We start from the raw sequence: 13,759 nt of genomic DNA, 5'->3' as shown, positions 1-13,759 counted from the left end.
GTTGGATATTCACCGATAAATACAAGAATCGTGAGTATGATGATCATAATAGTTATAAAAAATAGCCTTGAAAATGTCATCTTCTTCTTCTTCGAAAAATAGGGGAGAAATAATTTTGAGAGAAAGAGTGAATTTGGTGTGATTGAAATGTGTTTGAGTGATCATATTTATAGGATAAAAACTAACCGTTTATGACCGTTTGTGACCGTTACTATATCTACACAATAAAAATATATAAGCAGTAATATATAGTATAATCGTATCACATTATTATAATGTGGTGTCATAGACATCCTTTTATATAATAACATGAAATTATACAAATATAATTAGTATATGTACACAATAAATATATATAAGTAGTAATATATAATATAATCATATCACGTTATTATAATGTGGTGTCATATACATCTTTTTATATAATAACATGAAATTATACAAATATAGTTAGTATATATACACAATAAAAATATACAAGAAGTAATATATAGTATAATCATATCACGTTATTATAATGTGGTGTCATAGACATCTTTTTATATAATAACATAAAATTATACAAATATAGTTAGTATATATACACAGTAAATATATATGCAGTAATATATAGTATAATCATATCACGTTATTATAATGTGGTGTCATAAACATCATTTTATATAATAACGTGAAATTATACAAATATAGTTAGTATATATACACAATAAAAATATATAAACAGTAATATATAGTATAACCATATCACGTTATTATAATGTGGTGTCATAAACATCCTTTATATAATAACATGAAATTATACAAATATAGTTAATATATATACACAATAAAAATATAAAAACAGTAAAATAAATATTCTTACTTGTTGAATATTTTTGTCTTTTTCTTGTGTTTTGGAGCTTTGGAAATTACAGAGAACCTTCGAGTGATCGTGCTGATAACGTGTTTTGAAAAAGTAAAAATTTATGGTAAAAATGTAAAACCTAAAAAACTCAAAATATATCAAACTTCACACTTTATAAAATTTCTCTCAATTCAATTGTAATTTTCTGCACAAATGGAGAGACCTATTTATAGATCTCATTTGGAGATTATTTCAAAAATTAATACATAATCATCTATAGAATCACACACTAATTTTCAAAATTTTACAACTCAATTTTCAATATCAACAATATATATATATATATATTTTTTCAGCTGCCCAACTGGTCCTCGACAACTAAAACCCGGTACCGTGTTTTAGTGATACGAAAAATTAAAAAAAATAACTAAAACCCGGTACCGTGTTTTAGTGATCGGGGACGAGGTGGGTAGAAATGGTTGGGCAGCTGAAAATTAATATATATATATATAATTTTATACAGTTTGATTCTTGCCGAATTTTATAAATCATACAATACAATTATTTATTTCTTCATCTTTAGACGCCTCACACGATTAAAAAATCATATAAAATAAGATTGTATACAGTTTGATTCCTGCCGAATTTTATTTATACACATTAATTTTCAAGACAATGAAAAATCCTGCCGAAAGCCCAAAATGAAAGCAAACATACCCCCAATTATAGCACCACATGGGGATAGCCTACAACAAAAACTTTACACAATAATTTTGATCTCCCATCACATTCCTCTCGTCTACGTAAACAGATTAACAACCTTACTTCGCCAACCTCAGGAAACGACTACAGAAGGGCGAAAATCGCGTGAAAGGAAATTATACAAATGCCATGAACACCTAATGACTGATGTATCGTGCATCACACAGAATCCATGACCTCAACTTGCTGCCGGGCAAGATACTTTTCCCTCCTCTCTTTCTGAAGAACAATGACACAAAAGGCAGCAAACACGAAAAGAATGCGATTAAGATCTGATTCAATGGAGACGGTTATACACTAAAACCAAGAGAAAATCTAGTAACTCACTCAAATGAAGAGCAACTTGACACATATCCATAAAGCATAACTTATCAAAGTATGTTTAAGACTAAAACAGACGGGAATATATCTTACCCATTCATCTAACACAAGGCCTTCACCATTGACATGTGGACCTGCATCAGCAGAAGGCTTCTTCTTGATCGCTTCTAGTGCGGCGTCAGCTTCAGCCAGCTGACCCTTCAGTTTTTCAAGTGCCTAGGCACAACGTTTCTTGAGTTGTTTGAAATAGGGACTCGACAAAAATGTGTAATACTCCAGCTAGATAGATTCAGAGATTAACTCTTACAGGATTAGTGCTTTCCGGGTCCAAGAAGACCACACGCAGTACACGTTCAATGGTCACTTGATCCCTTTGTTCATCAAACTGAATAAGAATTGAATTACATATATATAAACTCAAGAAATGCAGCCCGACATTTTCTACAGGCATATTAAATTTTCTCTATAAAACCATAGTCTGCCATAAAACCAAGTTTAAGTGCGATGAGAAAATCAGATGCAGTGACCCATTTAACATGAGAGTAGTCTTCGTTGAATTGACAAGAATATTACCATCAACGTCATGCCAAATTCAGGTTATTAGTCAAAAGACTAAAAGCAATACCATGTCGGGATAATCAATAAGAAGGGGGATGAAAGATCATTCGCCCTTGAAAAAATGTCATAGTTCTGCTTTTTATATGCTAACAAACTACATTATCTCCTTGAGACATGTACATCGAGAACTCAAACGCCATAGTCGAAAAATCAGTTTCAATGCTTGAAACAGATCTAATTTGTGCCAGACAATAGGTCGGAACATTATCGAGTTCTCATCCCTGTTCACATAAGATTTCTATATCATAATATGATTCAAAAGACTATGACATAAATCTTCCATGAGGGAGAATGAGACATAGTTCTAAAGCTTCTATTCCCAATAAAGAAAGCACACAGAAAGAGGAAACTGGTGATGGAAGGAGAGAGGAAAAGAAGAGAAAGACTCAGAGATTCTTCTTCCCACCAAACTGAATAATCAATTACCCTTTAGCAAAGGACACTTTACTTTCCATAAACTATGGACCTGATTAATAAAAATCAAAATCTTCTAATATTTTAAAATTTAAAAATCGGTACTGTATTCAAAAGATTGAAGGTACATAGCTTCATAAAAGAATCAACTAAGTGAAACAAAGAGAATAATCACCGTGCTTATGATTCATTAAACTAGAAATCGACATTGTAGAGGGTGGTAGTTCTGTCATCACTCAGTTCACTTACTAGGTAGGAAGCAAGAAAAGCAACTAGATTATAAGAAAATATATGTAAGCAAAAGAAGCCATTTTGTCATGCCATTTAGAACAAAAGAAATAATTGGTAAGAAAATCTGCAAAAGATCTCATTATCTTCATCTTTAGTCCATGCCAGATGCGTTGGCTGAAAATGTTATGAAACATTGGGCATCACAAAACTCAACTCAAAAGTCATAACCATACGATTCCTAAACAAGACTATCAATAATGAATATCTTAACTGAAATGTAGCTTTAAGTGCATTCAGTTTTTGAGCATGAAGCAAGTACCTGAAGGCAGTCAATGATTAATCCAAAAGAAAGCGACACAACTCATTGATCGCAGAGGAGCTACTCTTTTTGGAGCCAAACAATTCATTTTCTAATTATGCAAATTGTGAAACACATGATGGAACCAAAAGTGACCTCTTAAATACACGTCTCAGATTCCATGCCAACGTAATCAATTTAAAGACAGTCTTTTGCAGCAACTCAAATTTACATTCTCTTATTGCTTTCCGGATGATAAGTGAGCAATAAAATAAGAAGGGAAAAATGCTCACCAACTCAGGGATGTAATCTGATCCTTGTTTCACCTTGAGACTCATAATCTTGAACTTAACCTTGCTCTTCTGATTTAGAGGTTTTTCATTGTTCTCAGGAAGCTCAACAAACTTGAAGACTGAGAAACAAAAAATATGCTAATAATTTAATTTACCTCTACATACAAATATAAAATATAGCACATGCATAAAATTTAATTATAAAAGATTTTTGACTATGCACGTCCAATTTAATTTAGACTGAATGCTCCAACAAGAAGATTAAATACCGGTAGCGGTGAGGCTTTCTCCAGGTGCAAGGACACCACCAGGGGGTCTCATGTAACAACTTTTTGGTGAAGTGGTTTGAAACTAAACACGAAAGAGAAAGTCAGCAGTTTTCTCTAGGAGATTCATGAAATCAAGGGGTCGCGTGTATGAAATCTCTGGTTAATAAATTGCATAGATTAGACAGAACATAGAATCTAATAATGTAACACAAAATCTGGATGAAATGAATAACATTTGCCCTATCTTCCTATATAAAGTTGAAGCAAAAATTATGCTCACAAACATCAAACCCGCGATACAAACAGAAAATACTGATACAGAAGACATCGGAATTAATGATGAGATTAACAAAATCACCAATAAATAAATAAATAAACCTTAAATGCAACATGAGACTTGCTGGAATTCTTAATCCTTACAGCACTCCTCGCCTGCTTTCCTGGTTCATCTTCAATACACACACAAAACAAACAATTAATCAGTATTAGACACAAAAAAAAATAACTGCACAGATTTCAGATTCATTCAATCGGTACTCCAATTTCATCTCATTTTCATATTGATTAACATACTACTAAACGAACAAGGGAGTCAAAGGTGGCTCACAAGGGAAGTAGAGGTTGTTCGAAGGATCGAGGCGGAGTCTACGGCGCGCAGGGAGGAGCGATCTAGCGACGGAGGAAACCGTGGAGGAGGGCCGGCGAGTTTTGGACGCTGCAGCGTCATTCTGATAACTGTGGCTCTGCGCTTGATTGCGAAGATGCTGAGTGGAGGAGGAGGAAGAAGATGCAGTTGCCGACTGCCAGAACGGGCAAAGCCGCCACGCACGGTGGTTTCGGTGACCATCGGCAATGGCCATGAGAAGTAATTTTTTGTTTTGGATTTTCTATTGATTGCGTTGACTAAGAAGTTAAGTGATTGGATGGGAAGTCTTAAAAGTCAGCCAATTATAGTTGACTTTTTTCGTTTTGGGAAAGAATTGACAGTCCACTATAATTAATTTATTTATCTAATATATTGCACAACTTTTTGCTATTTGGGAGGCTGCTGTCGGCCTCGTGTGGAAACCATGAGACTCATGTTTTGTTGGCAATTAAAGCACTACATGCTCCAGAATCCCAAAAGCTTGTTTTGAGTTATATGGAGGTGTCAAAATAGGTTAGTTCAAAATAGGTTAGTTTCGTAGGGTTGGCCCGTCCTGCCATACAAAATTGTTGGCTTGGGTTGGCAATTTCTCAATTCTCCTAAAAGATGGGCCGACCCGCACCACCCCGCCTAAAGGTGAGTTGTGGTGGGTTGCGGGTTGACCCGCAAAAACCTGCCAATTTACACATGAACCCGTCGGGTTTGCCCGTCCCGCTACCTAAAATAAGTGGGTTGGGTTGGGTTGATGTTTTCCCAACCCGCTTAAAAGATGGGCCGGCCTGCCCCGCCCCGCCTAATGGTGGGTTGCGACGAGTTGTGAGCCGGCCCATCTCGCTGACCCATTTTGACACCTCTACCTTTATTCAATATTGCAAATCTAATTGCTCATTTGCTTGCTAAAGAAAGTTCATGATAGGGTCTATGTTGGTTGCATCTAGACTATTGTCATTTGAAATTGAATGTTCAAATCTTGAAATATTCTCTTTTGAATCAAACCATGCGTAACATATTGCGTTTGGATCCAAGGATATCTATTTGAATGAGAATTAGAACGACATATTTGAAATTCATGCTAGCTAATTACATTTTTATATTTCGATTATAAATCCACGCCACAAATGATTTAATATACTAGTCGAAATAAGCCAACAAATCCAAATCAATCCATTCAAAAATATTTTAAAAATATGTTTAGATTAATGAATTTTTACGATTAAGAGAATTGAAACCAAAATCTCCAAATTTACATTTTACATGTCTATATAATATTTCATATGAACCTTAGCATCATATGTATGTGTGATATATAAACCTTAGCATCTCTTCAAAGATTACCATGACTTTTGAAATGGATGCGTGGTTTTCTTGTACCGTGTGTGTTGTTTATATATATAATATATATATATAATATATTCATATAAATTCGAATGGATTTCAAATAATCAAATCCACTCAATAATAATATCATTTAAAATTTATACTATTTTGTGTTATAAACATGTAAGTAAGTAAAATATGAAACTAAAATGGAAAAATTAAAGTTTTGACCACTACACCAATACTAATTTTATTTATTATTACTAACAAAAATATATATATAAAATTATAAGACAGTCAAGATCAGTTCACAAGGCAGTCGAGATCGGTCAAAAAACAGACATCAGTCGATATTTTTTCAAAATCAGTCAAACTCAACATACTCGATCCAGATATCAGTCTACATAAATTGAAAATCCGTCAAAATCGATCGAAAATCAATCTATGCGAACAAAAAAAATTTCGAAAATCAATTCATATGAATTAGAAATAATTTTATATGAACTGAAAATCAATGATGATCGATCTCTTCACGATATCGCTTAAAATAATTATTGAAAAATGCGCAAAACAATGGTATGAAAAAATGCATAAATATGAAGAAAAAGAAGAAAGTAGAAAGAAAAGACGCATAGACGTGGGAGAAGAAGAGGTAGGAAAGTGAAAAACATATATCTAATGTAAACTTTATGTAATATTTTAAACTATGGGTAATATAGTCCTTTTGTTCAAAGTTCTATCTATTGAATTTTGACGTAAATTATTACAAAATGAATTATGAAACTATAATCGAAATGATAAATGGAAAAATTGAAATGATAGCGAGCATACTTACTTCTTCAGTGAAAATATGGCAGCTTGAGCTCTTGGTGGCGGAGACAAATGGCCACCAAATTTAATCCGTTGCGGCCGCGCCACCACACTCTTCACTTCTTCACCTCGCATTTACCGGCGGTCCCCGCCGCCAAATCCCTCCGTTACGCTTTCCACTCCTCCGCTGCTACCACGGCTTTAGCCTCCTCAAATCTTCCCTATGACTATGGTCCTTCCCTCCATAAAGGACTCCCCCCATTTCCACTTGAATCAACAAAATGCATCTCCAGCGACTGTGAAACTACCGATAACAGTTACACATCACTGGACGAACGGTGGTTCACTCGAATATTCGATGTTTCGGCCCTGAGAGTACCCGCAGACCTTTGCTACGACCTCGAAAACCGATTCCGAGGCCACCTCCTCAACTGGCCTCGGATTAAGAACATTGCCAGAGTACCTGGAGATGAAATAGATGACGAGATTAAGAGAATTTTGCCCAATTCAGTTGGCGGGGCGGAGGAAAATCTGGCTGCATTGAATAGGAGGGTTTATGGGAAAGCTGATGGAGACGGGGAGCCGTTGAACGCGGTGTTGTACCGGGACAAGCTTGCAAGAACTTTTAATTCACGAGGTTATGTTAATTTCAGGAATTTAGCTAAGATATCGAGGCCAAAGAAGAAGAAAAAGAGGGACGAAGTGGAGAAGCGAGTCGTGAAAGGGGTTGGGAAGAACGATATGGTATTTATTGAGGTAATCGAAGAAGATGGCGAAGATATAAGTAGATTGTTAGGTGACAATATTAAGCGGGCAAAATGGAGAGGTTCGACGAGGCTGCTACTTCTGGATGAGCAGTATGCTCTTAAAGGGGTTGAGGAATTGCCCGAGTCTATCAAGGTTTTTGTTCTCGAACATTTTGTGGGGTACTCACTGAACTAGAAAATTGTGTGGAAAGTGGGTATCATGTGTGCCTGTTTTGATTGTCGCTGTTTGTGATTATTGGTGTAACGTGTATAAGTGATATAGTTTTCGCATTTTATATTATTTCGCATTTTATATTATTTATTATAGTTGATCAGCGTAAGGATTCAAGAGTGCGTTGGGTTATACCTGTTTTGGGGATCCTGATAAATGTGCTCCCATTTGACATAACTTTGGATTGCTGAAAAATGCTTGGGATTCCAGGTTATTGCCCTTTAGTGATACTGCTTTTCATGTGAAATCATGACGGCTGTGACTTATTAGTTATTACAAGTTCATAGGAATGTGTTCTTATTATTTTCTGATGCTTAATGAAGACAAAGTACTATTGTTATAATGTGGAATTTCAACTTGCTGTGTGATACATTTTGTTTGTCATCCATGTTGTGAACTTGGTGTTGAGATGTTCTAGAGTTTCTCTCAGGAATGAGGGACAATGCCAACTTATGGCTGCGCTTTTCTGGCATACATGTTCTACTACCATCACATAACAACTACCTATGAAAGCTCGTAGCTGATATTTAAATTTTGTTGTTCAGGCAGTTTTGACAGAGCACGATGTGGGTGGCACGAAGCCTGCTTTTGGACTAGTGAAGTGCAAGTTGACTTTGTTTTATGATTACTGGCAGATGAATGAGGTATTTAGTTTAAGCACTGATGGTAGTAGATATGATCTTATTACTTCCCATTTCATTCTCTATTCTCACCCAAAGAGTAGATCAGTTTTCTGGGAAATGCTTTCACCGTACCGGTGTCGCATTGCCATGTAAATTAGAAGATTTTCTTCAGCTGAGATTTTTCTATTCACTTAGCTGAAGAAATAGCTCTTTGATGCCCTTCCCAAAAAGACACACACACACACACACACACTATAGTTTATCTTGTATGTGCCTGATATGGGCACCACATATTTTTTTCAGATCTTGGGGGCTGTGCTTCCAAAAGGTATGATAATTCCTTCGTCTTTTGAAATAGTTGGGCATATTGCACACCTGAATCTGCGAGATGAACATCTTCCATATAAAAAAATTGTTGCGAAGGTATTTTCCATGTTCATTTGAGAAAACATCTTTGTTCAATGTGGGGTTCTGCTTTGTCCTAAGCTTTATGCATATTTTTTTCCCTTTGACCTATTCTGTTTATGCCAGGTAATTTTGGATAGGAACAAGCCAAAGATCCATACAGTAGTGAACAAAATCGATGCCATTCAGAATGACTACAGGAGTATGGAGCTTGAAGTTTTGGCCGGAAATCATTCCCTCGCGACAATGGTCGTGGAGAATGGGTTGCGATTTCATGTTGATTTAGCAACAGTGTAAGTGTGGAATCTTTAGACAGGACAACAGTACAAGCGTGGCTGAAACAGAAAGGATTGGTGAATCTAATGTCATTATTTTTGTCTGTAGATATTGGAATTCAAGGCTGGCAACTGAAAGGCAGAGACTTTTAAGTTGCTTCACACGCAATGATGTTGTTTGTACGTTAATATCATCATAGTTTTTCCATAAATTTTTATATTGGTCTTTGAATCATTAAAGGTTTAGCATTAATACTTGTTTGGCATAACTCATAATATTTTGCCATAACTTTTGATTTAAGGTTTATTCATCACATAATTTACATGGATAATAACATAATTTACATGGATAATAACTACTTTGGACGGTGGTGATTCATTATATTTGCTGACATGTTTGGTTGGAGAGGAATAAAAGAATTTTTGAGGATAAAGTGAAATCGGGAGATGTGTGTTGGGAAAGATCAAATCGCGTGCTTCTATGTGGATTAGGAATAATAAAGAGTTTGCTATGTTCTTGATTCTAGATTTAGTTAGAGATTGGAGCGTGATACTTTGTTGATATAGGTTCTAAGGGCTTCATCTGCGGATAACTTATCCGCTTTTAGTAATTATTACATGATCCCTTATATATATAATTTACGTGGATAATAATTTTCACAGCTCAACAAAGTTGCACATTTAATCCATGGGTAGTGTCATACCTGATGAATCGTATCTGGTGCTTTGTCAAGATTGTCTTAGCATATCTTATTTTAAAATGTATTACAGTTGCCCTCTGAATTTGAGATGTTGATGGTTAAAAGGGCCGATAAGGCAAAGCACCGAACAGTATTTTTTAATCTAGAAGACATGAGGTTTTTTAGTACCGCACATTGTTATTCCATACTGTTTTTTATTACCTTCTCTGTTATATATATAGCACTTTTATACTTACTGTTTTGATTTGTTTGTACAGGTGATGTTTTTGCTGGAGTTGGCCCCATTGCAATATCTGCCGCTAAAATAGTAAAGCGCGTGTATGCTAATGATTTGAATCCTTCTGCTGTTGACTATCTTGAAAGGAACTGTGTCCTCAATAAAATTGAGCGAAAGATGGAGGCATGAACATACCCTTATGCATGACTCATACATTTTTATTTCTACAGTTATAAAACAAATGTCAATAACAGATCATATTTGAATGTAAAGCTCAAATGGCGACCATATAGAACTTTCCCTGTTTATACATACATACATACATCCATGTATGTGTGGCTTTTTTAACTCTTAATTTCTTGTATATGGCTTGTCGCCTTGAGGTGTGCTTTGTTGCCTGTCCTACCATCTTGTCTAGTTTTAATGAGGCATTCTTATGGATTTTAAGAGCAGTTATACGCCCCTTCATAGTAGTCCAAACCGGCCAGAGTTCCCGAACACTGACTTATATTCCATCTTGTTATGTCTAGGTATTCAACATGGATGGGAGAAGATTTATTGAAACAGTTTTTAGTTGCCAGAGAACTCATTCGATTACTCAAGTTATCATGAATTTGCCAAATGATGCAGCTGAATTTCTTGGTATGCTTGGTTGCATAACATTACTTCACTTTTCCAGTATTTTAAATGCGTGATTCATTGTATTATCTTTGCTTCATTATTCTGAAGGAAATATAGCATCAGTGCATTTTTTGACACATTATTCACATTTGCTGGAACTAATTTGTAACCTGATGCGGTTTCTGTAACTTAAGAGCATGCGGCTCTTTTAATTTCTGGGACAACAACCGAAGGATGGTGTGTGACAATATCTTCTAGTTTCACTTATCAATTATCAGAAGCATTTCTAGTGCATATGTGTTTGTGATATTATTGAATTTCATTCCTTCTGATTAATATCTTAACAGAAAAGAAAGATCTACTTTTAGAAGAGAATAGTTGTTTGGGCTACAAACTTTGGAAATGGACAATTTCATGTGCTTTCTATCCATTCCTTCTTATGGTCGGATCGGACATCTTCCTCGTATTCCTTCTTTGCTATTGGAAACACATTAGATAGTTGGTTCCATTATTCTTCAGAAACTTGTTTGGTCTACACTTAGCATTTTTCCATGTTAATTCAAACTGCCATAGGGGTACAACAGTTATGGACTTATGGTAGTACCTTTTTAGATTGTGATTGATTTCTTGTAGGAGTTCTAAAGTTGAGTTAATCTGCACTGTCAAAGTATGCGCACGCTCTAGTTTTTGCTACATTGGCATCCATAGATATGAATGTATGTGCAGCGAGGATGCCAATACCCTTTGTGCCTTGTTTAGAATATTTTGGTTTTGCCTTCTTTCTTGATGACTAATTTCTTCAAAGCTTTTGTTGAATTCATATATACACAATTTTTTTTTGTTTTTGCTCTTTCCTCTTGATCACAAATTTCTTCAATGCTTTTGTAGAATTCATATATCTTTGTCTTACACAATCACATAGTTTCCCCCTTTAAACGCTTTTAGCTGATTGCAGATGCTTTTAAGGGAATATTTAAAGAAAATAATAAGGAGAAAGAGTTTATTTTGCCTAGAATTCATGTTTATGGTTTCTCAAAAGCTCAGGATCCAGAGTTTGACTTTCACGAGGTATGTATTAACTTTGTACGATCATATTGATCCCGATGGACTAGTTAGCCTTCAGCTTCTTATTTATTGTAATTTCCCCCCCTTTTTCCTGCAACCCAGCGGATTAGAATTGCACTGTCAGAAGTGGCTTTTGAAATGGAGATGCGTAGAGTTCGTCTTGTGGCCCCTGGGAAATGGATGCTATGTGCATCTTTCATACTGCCTGAAAGAGTTGCTCATGCGAAAGCAGGTTCAATCTTGTAACTAAGACTTCTTCCATGCGCGTACATATGATTTCATGAGTAAAAGTTGCACCCACATCAGGTTACATTATATTATACCTTTAACTTAGAAACCACTAGCATATAGAATGTGGAGAAATATGAAACGAGGGAAATGTATAGTACAGTTTTTTGACAACTATTACTGAACTTTTCTTTTGATTTATTCATGTCGTAGCAAGAACGACAAAAGAATTCGTTGGTTGTATTTGTTTTTGTCATTCTTGAAGCTGAGTTGCATAGTTTAAGATTAAGATGGACAGAGGCTAATAATCTTTCATTTTCACAGTAATCGTCATTGTTGTCCGTTGAATAAGATCAAATATTCTAGTGAAAAAAAAAAATCGAAAAATGAGATAAAAACAGGCTAGAAGGACCACTACCAATGTAGTCGAAACTTGAAACGATATTGCGATCGTCAGTTATGAGCTGCACATTCCTATTATTCACATAAATATAAAATAATGAGTTGTTGAGGCAACAATGTAAATATCATTTGAGGGGTGAAATCATTTGTTCTGAGGCGACCCGATAGCAGACATGGCATGGAGGCCCCCAAACTTAGGGCAATTACGTTTAGATGTTGATGCGAGCTTTGATACAATAAATGACAAGTTTAGTGTGGGGGTAGTGGTAAGGGAGGCGCGGTATGGTTCATGGAGCGAAAGGTTGTGTTATTCATAACTTGGGCTCAGTCAAAGGTGCAGAGTTGGAAGCCATTAGGTTTGGAATTGATTTTTGTTTGAGGTAGGGGTTCGCAAATGTGTGTATTTTTTCGGACTCATCTCAAGCTGTCCAAGCAATGACATGCCCTTCAGAAGATATTGGACCCGAGAGTGTAATAGCCTTAGAGATTAGATCACTATTTGAATCTCCTGGATCCGTCTCCATTACATCTATGTGAAGAACGGCTAATAGAGTTGCACATCAGCTTCCTAAGGAAGCTTTCAAATCTTCTTGTTCTTTAGAGTGGTTGAATGGTAGCATACCATGACACCATCTTGGTTATTCACTGTTGTAAAGTTGACTTTTCTTGAATTTTCTTTTAGCGATTAATCGATGTTTGGCGTTCCAATATATATATTTGATATATATATATGTATATATATATATAATAGGAAAAAAGATAGCACGTGGTATCAGAATTGTTTTTAGTCAATTCAATCAAATATTATATTAATAATTGAATATTTGCATTTCACAATTAATATTCAATTAAATTTACTTATACTTGGTCAAATATGAATAGAAAATTATATTGATTAGTATTGAGTTATTTGCAATATATAATACGATGAAACGATATTTTATTATAGAAAAACTTTATAAAACTGCACATACTCTATAATTAACTCGTTTTTTAAATCAAACACCCATCTAAAAGAGTGAATAAAAGAGCAAAGTTTTACAATTGTGAATTGACAATTTTGTTCTTTTATTCCACATTTTATATAAGGTTACATAAATATATATTGAGATATAAAAGTAAATAGTTCAATTTTAGCTAGGGCATAAGAGTAAATATATATTTTTATCTATTAAATATTAATTCATTTCTGTTATATTCATTTATGACTATAACTTAATTGCAGTTAGTGGGTCGGTTGACCCATTGAACAACTATTATTATATTTAATTTTTTTATTTGATGATAATAAATAAAATAATTCAATGAAAAAAGATTTCGATGACTTGCCTTTAAATATTTTATCTTTTTAATTTTTAATTGATATATTTTTAATGTAATTAGGCATCAATGTATTTTATATGAACATCTATGAGAAAAAA

The 13,759-nt window shown here is 34.8% G+C and overlaps 2 protein-coding genes across 3 annotated transcripts; one reads left to right on the top strand and one right to left on the bottom strand.

Moving 5' to 3' along the window:
• Nucleotides 1-1,445: 1,445 nt before the first annotated feature.
• On the bottom strand, nt 1,446-5,018 carry LOC140880786 (vesicle-associated protein 4-1-like). Its single transcript, XM_073285554.1, has 7 exons — nt 4,658-5,018; nt 4,429-4,499; nt 4,051-4,132; nt 3,782-3,900; nt 2,235-2,312; nt 2,021-2,143; nt 1,446-1,825 (listed from the first exon to the last, which is right to left on the bottom strand). The coding sequence occupies exons 1-7, from the start codon at nt 4,908-4,910 to the stop codon at nt 1,766-1,768; spliced, it is 786 nt and encodes a 261-aa protein (XP_073141655.1). The 5' UTR covers nt 4,911-5,018; the 3' UTR covers nt 1,446-1,765.
• A 1,807-nt stretch (nt 5,019-6,825) lies between these two features.
• On the top strand, nt 6,826-12,193 carry LOC140891641 (tRNA (guanine(37)-N(1))-methyltransferase 1). Of its 2 annotated transcripts, XM_073300236.1 has the most exons (9): nt 6,826-7,723; nt 8,347-8,445; nt 8,728-8,847; nt 8,956-9,122; nt 9,214-9,284; nt 10,063-10,205; nt 10,553-10,664; nt 11,599-11,711; nt 11,811-12,189. In XM_073300236.1, the coding sequence occupies exons 1-9, from the start codon at nt 6,896-6,898 to the stop codon at nt 11,952-11,954; spliced, it is 1,797 nt and encodes a 598-aa protein (XP_073156337.1). In that variant the 5' UTR covers nt 6,826-6,895; the 3' UTR covers nt 11,955-12,189. The 2 variants fall into 2 exon arrangements, with proteins under 2 accessions (XP_073156337.1, XP_073156347.1); XM_073300246.1 differs by lacking the exon at nt 8,728-8,847 and having other exon boundaries at nt 11,811-12,193.
• Nucleotides 12,194-13,759: the final 1,566 nt, after the last annotated feature.

The sequence above is a fragment of the Henckelia pumila genome, chromosome 1 (assembly GCF_033568475.1).
Source record: "Henckelia pumila isolate YLH828 chromosome 1, ASM3356847v2, whole genome shotgun sequence".
In the NCBI taxonomy this organism is placed as follows: domain Eukaryota; kingdom Viridiplantae; phylum Streptophyta; class Magnoliopsida; order Lamiales; family Gesneriaceae; genus Henckelia; species Henckelia pumila.
This window is presented reverse-complemented; position numbering and strand designations above follow the sequence as displayed.

Coding starts and splice junctions, on each gene's coding strand:
- LOC140891641 (XM_073300236.1), top strand. CDS start 6,896: ATGGCCACCAAATTTAATCCGTTGCGGCCGCGCCACCACACTCTTCAC. Junction 9,285..10,062: donor CACACGCAATGATGTTGTTT/GTACGTTAATAT, acceptor TTGTTTGTACAG/GTGATGTTTTTGCTGGAGTT. Junction 10,665..11,598: donor TGATGCAGCTGAATTTCTTG/GTATGCTTGGTT, acceptor AGCTGATTGCAG/ATGCTTTTAAGGGAATATTT.
- LOC140880786 (XM_073285554.1), bottom strand. CDS start 4,910: ATGGCCATTGCCGATGGTCACCGAAACCACCGTGCGTGGCGGCTTTGC. Junction 4,500..4,657: donor GAACAACCTCTACTTCCCTT/GTGAGCCACCTT, acceptor TGTGTATTGAAG/ATGAACCAGGAAAGCAGGCG. Junction 4,133..4,428: donor AGTCTCATGTTGCATTTAAG/GTTTATTTATTT, acceptor TTTCGTGTTTAG/TTTCAAACCACTTCACCAAA.